We start from the raw sequence: 9,105 nt of genomic DNA, 5'->3' as shown, positions 1-9,105 counted from the left end.
TGCCACCCGCCCCGCCCACAAGCTAGAGCCACGCCCACTCCGGGCCCGCTCCGCCCCCCCGTCGCCTTGGTGCGCATGCGTGACCTCGGGCTGTCCGCATCGCCGCCTGAGCCCGCGCGGAAACCCAGGCCCTCGGCCAGTAGGCGTCTCTCGGCCTGCTCTCTGGAGCCACTTTCCCACTCAGGACTGTCCCCGGCTCCTCCTGCTCGTCGTTTTCCGGGAGCACGGGTCGCGGCGCTCTGGCTTGTTTCCTGAAGGGTCCTGCAGGTCCGGGAGAGGCGCAGGCGCTGACCCACGGGGTCCTCGAGCTGCAGCCCGGAAGTGCTCGCGGCCGAGGGTGGCGGCTCGCTGTGTGCGGGCGGCGTGCGCTGCCGCGTGGGCCATGGGGCGGCGGTCGCGGAGCCGGCGGCTCCAGCAGCAGCAGCAGCAGCGACCCGGGAGCGCGGAGGACGGCGCCGAGGACGGCGGGAAGCGCAGTGGGGCGGTAGGAGCCGGGGACCCGCGGGGACCTCCCCGATCCCCAGGCCTGTGGGGCGGCGAAGGGGAGGCTCCCCGGCCCTGGGCACACGTCCCTCTTATTCCTCAGGGCTGGGAAGGCGGGTACCCCGAGATCGTCAAGGAGAACAAGCTGTTCGAGCACTACTATCAGGAGCTCAAGATCGTGCCCGAAGGCGAGTGGGACCAGTTCATGGAAGCGCTCAGGGAGCCTCTCCCGGCCACTTTAAGAATTACGGGTTACAAAAGGTAGGGGCTCATGCTTTTCGTATTTCCTGGAAAGTTGGGGTTAGAACGCCCAAGGTTTAAAACGCGGGTGTTATTTTTTCCTCTAAGAAGCGCATGTCAGCGGTGCGGATTCGAGATCCTGGAGGCCTTGAGGGGAGGGAGCTTAAGTGTCCTACGGCGTAGGGAAAGGAGGGATTGCAAGTTGGGAGGCCAGAATGAGAAAGGAAAATGCAGCCTGAGGAAGGGTTGACTCCTGGGAATTCGTGAGTTGAGGATGCCCACCGTTTGGAACACATGAGAATTTGTGACATTACCGAGTTTAAGTGAAACGTACAGTGTTCTCTTTCCTTAAAAAAAATGGTTTTTTGTAGTCTTGTAGGTGAGCAAGTGCGCGCCCATTGCCCGCTGCACAAAGACCAAATACCGAGGCAAGGGGCTTTTGCAGAAAGTGAAAAGGCTTTATTGCAGGGCCACCAAGCAAGGAGACAGGAGGCAGAGCTCAGCTCTCCCCGTCAGCTGTTGACTGGGGTATTTATCTTGGAGGTGGCCAGTAAGAGGAGGAGGGGGCTCGGAAATGATGGGTGGAAAGTTGGGGTGAGTTTCAAGAGTTCCCTACAGGTTCTCTGTCCTTCATGCCTGTTTATGGGTCCCATGTGCAAATTCGGGGTGGGGCGTTCTGTCTGTTACATGTGGTGGATTTTCAGCCTGTGATGTCTAAAGTTTACCGTGCGTTATTTTAGTCCCTAAACGCGCCTGTGCCACGCGAAGGGGCCTTTAGCATGTTGTTTCCATGTCTGCACATCCCTGGTCTTTTGCAAAACAAGCTTAGAGGTCTCAGTTAATCACTGTGTTTTGCCTATGGGCCTTGAGTGTGTAAGTTACAGGGTATGGTTTCAGTTATACCTTTTGAAGATGACCTGCAAGTGAAATTGGAACTCGAGGAATATTTAGGAGGGAAGGAATGCAGTAGTATTGTATTTAGTTTATCACCTTTTAGTGGTCAGACAATGAGGATTGTTAAGCTTTGAAAGAATAGAGTAAAAAGGCAGTAATTAAAGAATGTGTTCTCTCCACACAACGATGGTTTTAGTTTTAAAACATAATCTTGAATTTACAGAGAGATAAAATTTATTAAATTAGCTTTCCAGATGGATTTGAAACTTGCTTACTTTTTAATAGCCACGCAAAAGAGATTCTCCATTGCTTAAAGAACAAGTATTTCAAGGAACTGGAGGACCTGGAGGTGGATGGGCAGAAAGTTGAAGTTCCACAGCCTCTGAGTTGGTAGGTATAACGAGGCTTCATCCTGCTGGATATTTCTCTGGAGTTTTAATCTTTCTCACTTGAATGTATTTCTTGGTAGTGCGTTTGCTGTTGGCCTGAAAGAACCTGAATATACTTTCCGGGCATTCTCCTGTTCTTCCCAGTGCTTTTTTTTATCGCTGTTAGTTCACGCTGGTGTGCAAGTTTTCCTATGTGATTTGCAGCCGTAGTGTGTTGAAGTCTTGATCTCAGTTAATTTTTCCAAGTCAGTCCAGCCTCTTACCTTCCTTGACATTACCATTTCCACCATTTCCATTTACACCCCTTGTCTTCATGTCAGAAGCGTTGCAAACTTAATGTTTTGTTGCAGGGCCCAGCCGTTAGGCCAGGTAAGAATCGTGGCACGGGAGGTAACATGGAGGGTAGCCGATGTTCAGTTTGTGAATTGCTCGGTTTATTGTACATACCACACGACATAAGAGAAGGTAATCATGCACCTGAGGGAAGGAAGGGGGTGATGAAGGGGGCGTCTCAGCATGAATGTTGGTCCCCTTTCCTGGGATGTGAGCAGGCGGGAAGTCCCCATCTGATCTGACAGTGCCTCCAGCAGCGTCTCTGTCTGAAGCAGCTCCTCGGCCTTGGAGCGTAAGGTCCTGGGATGATGAGCCTTCCAGCCACTGTCTCAGTGTTTCAAAGAGTTATGCACCTGGGGTTCTCTTCTCTATCTGTCACCCTTCTGTTCCCATGCCGTCTTTCTGAGGACGTTACCAAACACCAGACGTTTCCGAACAGTCACCACGGAGATTCACACTGGTCACTGTGACTCCATTTCGGACTACTCAACGCTGCCAAAAGTCATACAAGAGAGTAGGAATCGGGGCTTCCCTGGTGGCGCAGTGGTTAAGAATCCGCCTGCCAATGCAGGGGACACGGGTTCGAGCCCTGGTCCGGGAAGATCCCACATGCCGTGGAGCAACTAAGCCCGTGCGCCACAACTACTAAGCCTGCACTCTAGAGCCCGCGAGCCACAGCTACTGAGCCTGCGTGCCACAACTGCTGAAGCCCGTGCACCTAGAGCCCATGCTCCGCAACGAGAAGCCACTGCAGTGAGAAGCCTGCACACCGCATCGAAGAATAGCCCCGCTCGCCACAACTAGAGAAAGCCCACACGCAGCAATGAAGACCCAACGCAGCCAAAAATAAAATAAATAAAATAAATAAATTTATTTTAAACAAAAGAGATAGTAGGGATCACATGACTAGAAATCACAACATAGCCCTTCACCTGGCAAAGGCTCAGCAAGGCTGCTTCAGCCGTCCTGTGTGTCGGCTGTCTCCAGTGTCTCCCAAGCACACTCCTGCCCTCTCTGCTCACTGCCCTTTAATCTTACTGTCCTGTAGGTGTCCTGTGGCTTACTTGTTTCTCAGGGTCCAGTTCAGGGCTCAGATGTGTGAAGGCAGACCCTTCTGTCTCGTAAAATGTCTGGAGTACTCGAGCACAAACCATAGCAATGCCGAGCCCTGGACTAATTTATAAACAGAAAAGTCGTTAAATTGCTGTAGCTCCACATTTCCGATGATCAACTTTGCGGTATTGAGAGTTCTCACAAAACAACAACACATTTTAAATGATTGCTATAAAAAGCTGAATTTAATCAGCATTTCCTGGCAACTTCTGAAGCTTTGACTCTTCATGTATTTGATGTTACCTTTCATTTTTACCCTTGTGATACCCTTTAGTGATCACAGACCAAGGTCAGGTTCTCATTAATCATGGGCTGTGGATTTGCTTCCTTTTCATTCTTTTGTTGGCCGTTTGGATTTTCAGTGTCTGTATCACAGATGTGCACATCATCCACCTTTAGAATGAATGCTGAATGGCCAGGTGCTAAAATCAGATCAAAACCAAATGTCAGCATTATAGAATGCATTTCTGGGACACAGGACTAAACCTTCAGTATTAAGCCAGAACATTTCATGGTGTTTTTTTTCGTTAAAACGATTTTAGTCAGAGTTTAAAAGCTTGACTGTTAGAGGACAGGAAAAGGACTCAGGTGCTCGGTGGCTGTTGGTGGTCACTCACTGCATGTCCGTGGTCCTGAGGCCAGTGGACAAGGAAGATGTATTTCCAGTTGCTGTACCTACAGTGTTGCCGAGTGAGGTAGCCTTCACGTGGTGAGCTGCTCTTCCTCTCAGAGGACTTGGGTTGTAGACTTAACTCTTCCGTGCCGAGGTTTGGAGATGTGATTGATGTCCTGGCGCTTAAGCAGGGGTCATCTGATGTTTTCAGAAGCAGGTTTAAGGTTGTCTTTGTGCACGTTTCTATTTCTAATAATCTTGCCTGCATTTGCTGCCTCTCACAATCACCTGAAAACATTTTTATTCCTTCAGCCTTATGTTCAGAGGTGCAGCTTTTCGGATGCGAAGGTCTCTGAGTGTCCTCTGGGTCTGGGCAGTAAGAGGAGGTGAAAATTCAGCACGTGCTCCTGTGGGAAAGAGGCGCCTTTTCTCTGGGCCTGTTCTCGTGGGATTTTCCTCCACAGCTCCAACAAATACGGGAATTAGTCTCGCTATTATTTTTTATTTCTTTCTTTCTTTTGCGGTACGTGGGCTTCTAATTGCTGTGGTCTCTCCCGTTGCGGAGCACAGGCTCCGGACGCGCAGGCTCAGCGGCCATGGCTCACGGGCCCAGCCGCTCCGCGGCACGTGGGATCTTCCCGGACCGGAGCACGAACCCGCGTCCCCCGCATCGGCAGGTGGACTCTCAACCACCGCGCCACCAGGGAAGCCCTAGTCTCGCTATTTTTATTGTTTTCTGCAAACTGTGGTCATACTTTTGTTTAATCAGCTCATTGAACATTTAACGGCTATTTTTCGCTCTCGATTTTTGAATTTGGGGTATGGGTACAGGACCAGTCAGTTCCCAGACTTGTTGGAAAGGCTCTGCAGGTGTTCTGTGGGTGAAGAACACAAGCGAGTCACTCCAGTAACAGCCAGGCATTCTCTACACGTTACTGTTTGCCTTAATTTTCTGAACATGGCTGAAGGGTGTGAGCAGCATGTTGTAAGATTTGGGTTCCTGATAGTCAACCTTCTTCCATTATCGGTGAAGTTGTGTGATAGTTTTATTGTATAAACATTTAATCAATCAAATTCACTTGTCAAGTGTGGGAAACCCATAAATCAGTAAGCAAGTAAAGCAGAAGCTTAAACTACTTCTGGTGGTTTTCTATATTGTTCAAAATGCAGAAATAGGTCATGTATTCTTCTAACCTTTTGCTACATCGTGGGATATAATATAGGAGAAATGTTTTTGGGAACCAGGTTTTCTAGAAGGTATAGGACTTATCATGTATAGGACTTGTAGCTTGGGCAGATTTCATTTTTATCCTTACTTTTCATAGACTAGGAACTGTAAGGAATTATCCTAAAGCAAATTTTAAGAGACCTTGTTTTGACAATCAGTTGTTGAGAACACACCTTATTGTCATGCTGTTTGTGTTCTTTTTAAATGTCTGGGTTGAAGATGATTTATCGTAGGTGTTGTATATATTTAGAGACTGTTTCTCTTAAGAATTTTTTAGGGACAAAGGGGACAGTGGTGCTTTTAATTTATCCTTAAAAGATACGACAAGTTTGCAAAATAGGACTTTAGAGACTCAGGAGCTAAATTTGAATTACATAACTATAAATTAAATACAGTTTTTTAAGATTGTTTGATGTTGAAATCTGTGAAGATTTTCATAAACATCTGTTAGCTCAAAAGAGTTGTTCCTAAAGCTATATAAGAAACATACTTTTTCATTTTAATTGTCTGTGTTTAACTGTCTAAAAGTTCTTAAATATTTTTCTCATATGAGTAAGAGCTTTCACAATCATAATAACGTACAATAACTTACAATCGAATTTTATTCTTATAATAGTAAATTTACATTTTAACTACTAGAAATTCAACCTGTAAGGCACATAAGGAAATATTCCCTCAAATTATATCTAGAGACTGCTGTCTCTATTTGAAAATGAAACTTCAGCAATGTACAATGAATAGTGGCAGGCAGCATTCAAATTCGTGGTGTTCGGTGGCTTGGTAACGTAGTAACTGGCATGTGTGCTGTCATTAGTCACGGACAATTTGGGGTTGCCAGTAGACGTTTGGATATCAGCAAAGGTAGCAGTGGGTCAGCAGGTTTTCTTCAGTTCTACAGCTGGAGCCAACCTGAGTGAATCCCTGCCATTCACCTCTAGTGAGGCCAAAGGGAGTATTTAAAGCTAAACTTTTTGAAATTGTCTGATAAGTATGATTGCATTTTGCTTCTGTATTTTTGAAACAGGTTAAATATTGAAGAGAGAAGCAGGCATAAGAGATAGAAACAAAGCACCGGGACATTTGGAGGGTGGCCGTGAACAGATTCAGCCAGTTTAATCTTCATTGTTTGGTGGAAAGTATTTTTCACATGTATCTCATGATAACATGACAGTTGAGCAGTGTCTTCAGATCTTAAGCCTGAGTTTGTGTCTGTCAAATAATCAGAGTCTCAAAGCAGTCAGATGTGTTGTTTTTCAGATGTTCCAGCTTCATTTTCTTGGCTGTCGCCTTAGCTGCAGTTTGACACATGGAAACATTGTGACCCTGCATTGTTAAGTTGAGCTCATTATTGTACCTCAGAGTTAACAATGAGTTTGGTATGATTTGTCACCGAGTGCCACGTTATGCTGAGCGTGGCCCCATGTGTCCTATCCGTGTACTGACCTGTGCAGTTGGAGCTCAGTGGGTGGGCAGGTGCAAGCTGCGATGAAAAAGCACACACTTCCTAATCAGTGGTGGTGTGATTTATAGACAGTTCAAATATATTCCCAGAAGTGGCAGGAGAAGCTTCATTCTTAGGTCTGTATAAGTAGCAGCCTAGGAGCTCAAATTAATGCATTGGTGATTTCCAAGGATTTTGGTATGTAAAACATTTCAGTACATTATTGGACTGATTTGTTTTGGAAATAGTGAAAAATATAGTAAAAAGGATTGTAATCAAACGTCTGGCAAACATTCTAATACCTGCCCTATGGCATCACTTTGATTCTGTGTGATCTGCATTTTAAGTAATTCGTCACCTTATGTCCTCTGTTGGCCTCCGTGCCGTCACGTTAGCTCACCACAGTGGAGAGCAGCGGGGTGGGAGGCTCCCGTTTCATCAGATCGTGGACATGCATCACCATAACTTCTCAGTGGTGTCATGTGCGTGTGTCTCTCAGAGCGCCCAGGCCGCCTGTGCCGGGGCCACGGGGCGCAGTGAGAGTGCACCCGTGTGTCCCAGAGCTCTCACGGTGCTGCTGGCCGTCACGCGAGGACGGGACTGAGCGGCCAGAACACAGCCGGGTGTCTCGTTTGGCTTATGACCTGTATAAGCAAGAAATTGTGAAGAGGCCGCTTTAACATAACCCATAAATGTTTTGCTTTCTTTTCGGTCAGGTATCCTGAAGAACTTGCCTGGCACACAAACTTAAGTCGAAAAATCTTGAGAAAGTCTCCACAATTGGAAAAGTTTCACCAGTTTCTGGTTAGCGAAACTGAATCTGTGAGTAGATGCCTCTACGTTTGTTGGTTTCCTTGAAACTTTAACTGGGCCTTAGTATCAGTCCGGTAGTTTTATTTTAACCATACGTGCCTCTGGGAGTGCCGAGGTGGATGAGGCAGGCAGAAAAACCCGCTGAAGTGTGTGCGCGCCCCCTGAATTTCTGCTAAGTTACGTGGCTGCTGTCTCGTTTGGCGCCTCTGATCGTGAAACGTCCGGCGGGCACCGTCACACATGCCGGCGTGGCTCCTTGTTTCTGGCCGCTCCGGGTTGGGGTGGCCGCAGCCGGGGGCGGGGCACAGCGCCCTGCTCCATGGGCCTCGCTCAGGAGCAGCTGCCCTGTCCGCTCTCATGTCCTTCCGAGGTGCGCGTGCCACGCGCCTTTCCCGCGGAGAAAGCGATATGCTCTCGCGGCCATGTGTATTTTATTAAAGTGTTTTACCCCGCCTTTGCCAGGCAGACAAACAAGACCTAAATGCGACAACTTTGGTTCTCGTAGAACGACCTCGCCTTCGCCCTGTCAGCCCCTCCGCCTCCCCAGGTTCCCTGATGGCGGTTCAGTCACTTGAACTTCTAACCTTTAGCCTCACATCTTCCCCGACAAAATAGCTGTTCCCGCGTGTAATGCATGATTGAGTGAATGCCCATAAAATTTGGATGTTGTGAGCTTTGCAGTTTACTTTCAGTTTTTTGGGCATTCTTAATAGTCTCACGTTTAAAATCAGAAGCTGCCCCTTCTTATTTTCTAATCTCCTTTTTCTAGCCAAGGAAACCTCTGTGTCACCAGATGGTTTTTATTTCTTTTTCACTCGGAGCGTCTGTGTCCAGCTGACAGGATTATCGTGCTTCCCATGTTTCTTGCCTTGAAGCCATAACCAATTTAGAAACCTTTCACCTCGCTCCGTTCTAGTAGCTACTCAGTCCAGGGTAGAGCTGTTCCCTCTTGTGGCTCTGTGTCCAGCTTGGTAACCCGGTAACCTGGGCTCCGCTTGCCTTGTTTCCCACCCCCATCCCTACCCTGGTAAGGAGTAAACAGAGCTGAGCACCACCACGGGCCCAGTTCTGTGCTCGGGCTCATACAAGAAGGGGTTCTCTGGCTCAGCTCTTAATCTACTTGGATGCGTTAGAGAGCAATTTAGGTTCAAACTTCAACAGAGCAGAGGGTTTGTGGGGAATGGAGGGATACACAGTCCGGTAAGTCGTGAAGAGCTGGGTTTTGGCAGCTTTGAAAGGTAGAGGACACTGGAGTTTAGTGTTGGCGGCGTGTATGGTAGGGAACCAGTCCAGATTTTTGATCAGGAGTCAGCAGGGTGCAATACTCCCTGGGTTGTTCAAAGTTGACTGCAGAGTGTCCATGAATCCAGGGACCACCTGCTGGGGTGTCTAGCCACGGGCCTGACATCCTCGTCCTACATGAATGCTCTGAGTGACAACTCGGGTGAAAACAGAAGGCAGGCTCTTCAGAATCACAGGTGTAACCCAGAACTTGGGATCCGTGCCCCTGGCGAGGCAGTCATGGTTCAGTCCTCACAGATGCAGTGCTGGCCGGAAA

The 9,105-nt window shown here is 48.0% G+C and overlaps 1 protein-coding gene across 2 annotated transcripts in view; it reads left to right on the top strand.

The window, feature by feature from the left end:
• The first annotated feature begins 85 nt into the window (after positions 1-85).
• The window catches only part of NSUN2 (NOP2/Sun RNA methyltransferase 2), a 29,322-nt gene continuing 20,302 nt past the window's right edge, over positions 86-9,105 (top strand). Inside the window, exons 1-4 of one of the 2 annotated variants that reach the window (XM_067730350.1) lie at positions 86-484; positions 587-744; positions 1,903-2,007; positions 7,451-7,556. In XM_067730350.1, the coding sequence (XP_067586451.1) occupies positions 383-484; positions 587-744; positions 1,903-2,007; positions 7,451-7,556 (471 nt within the window). In that variant the 5' untranslated portion in view covers positions 86-382. The remainder of the gene's footprint in view (positions 485-586; positions 745-1,902; positions 2,008-7,450; positions 7,557-9,105) is intronic. The other variant, XM_067730349.1, reaches the window with a different exon arrangement.

The sequence above is a fragment of the Pseudorca crassidens genome, chromosome 3 (assembly GCF_039906515.1).
Source record: "Pseudorca crassidens isolate mPseCra1 chromosome 3, mPseCra1.hap1, whole genome shotgun sequence".
Classification (NCBI taxonomy): domain Eukaryota; kingdom Metazoa; phylum Chordata; class Mammalia; order Artiodactyla; family Delphinidae; genus Pseudorca; species Pseudorca crassidens.
Note: the sequence above shows the minus strand (reverse complement) of the source record. Positions and strands in the feature narration are given on the sequence as shown.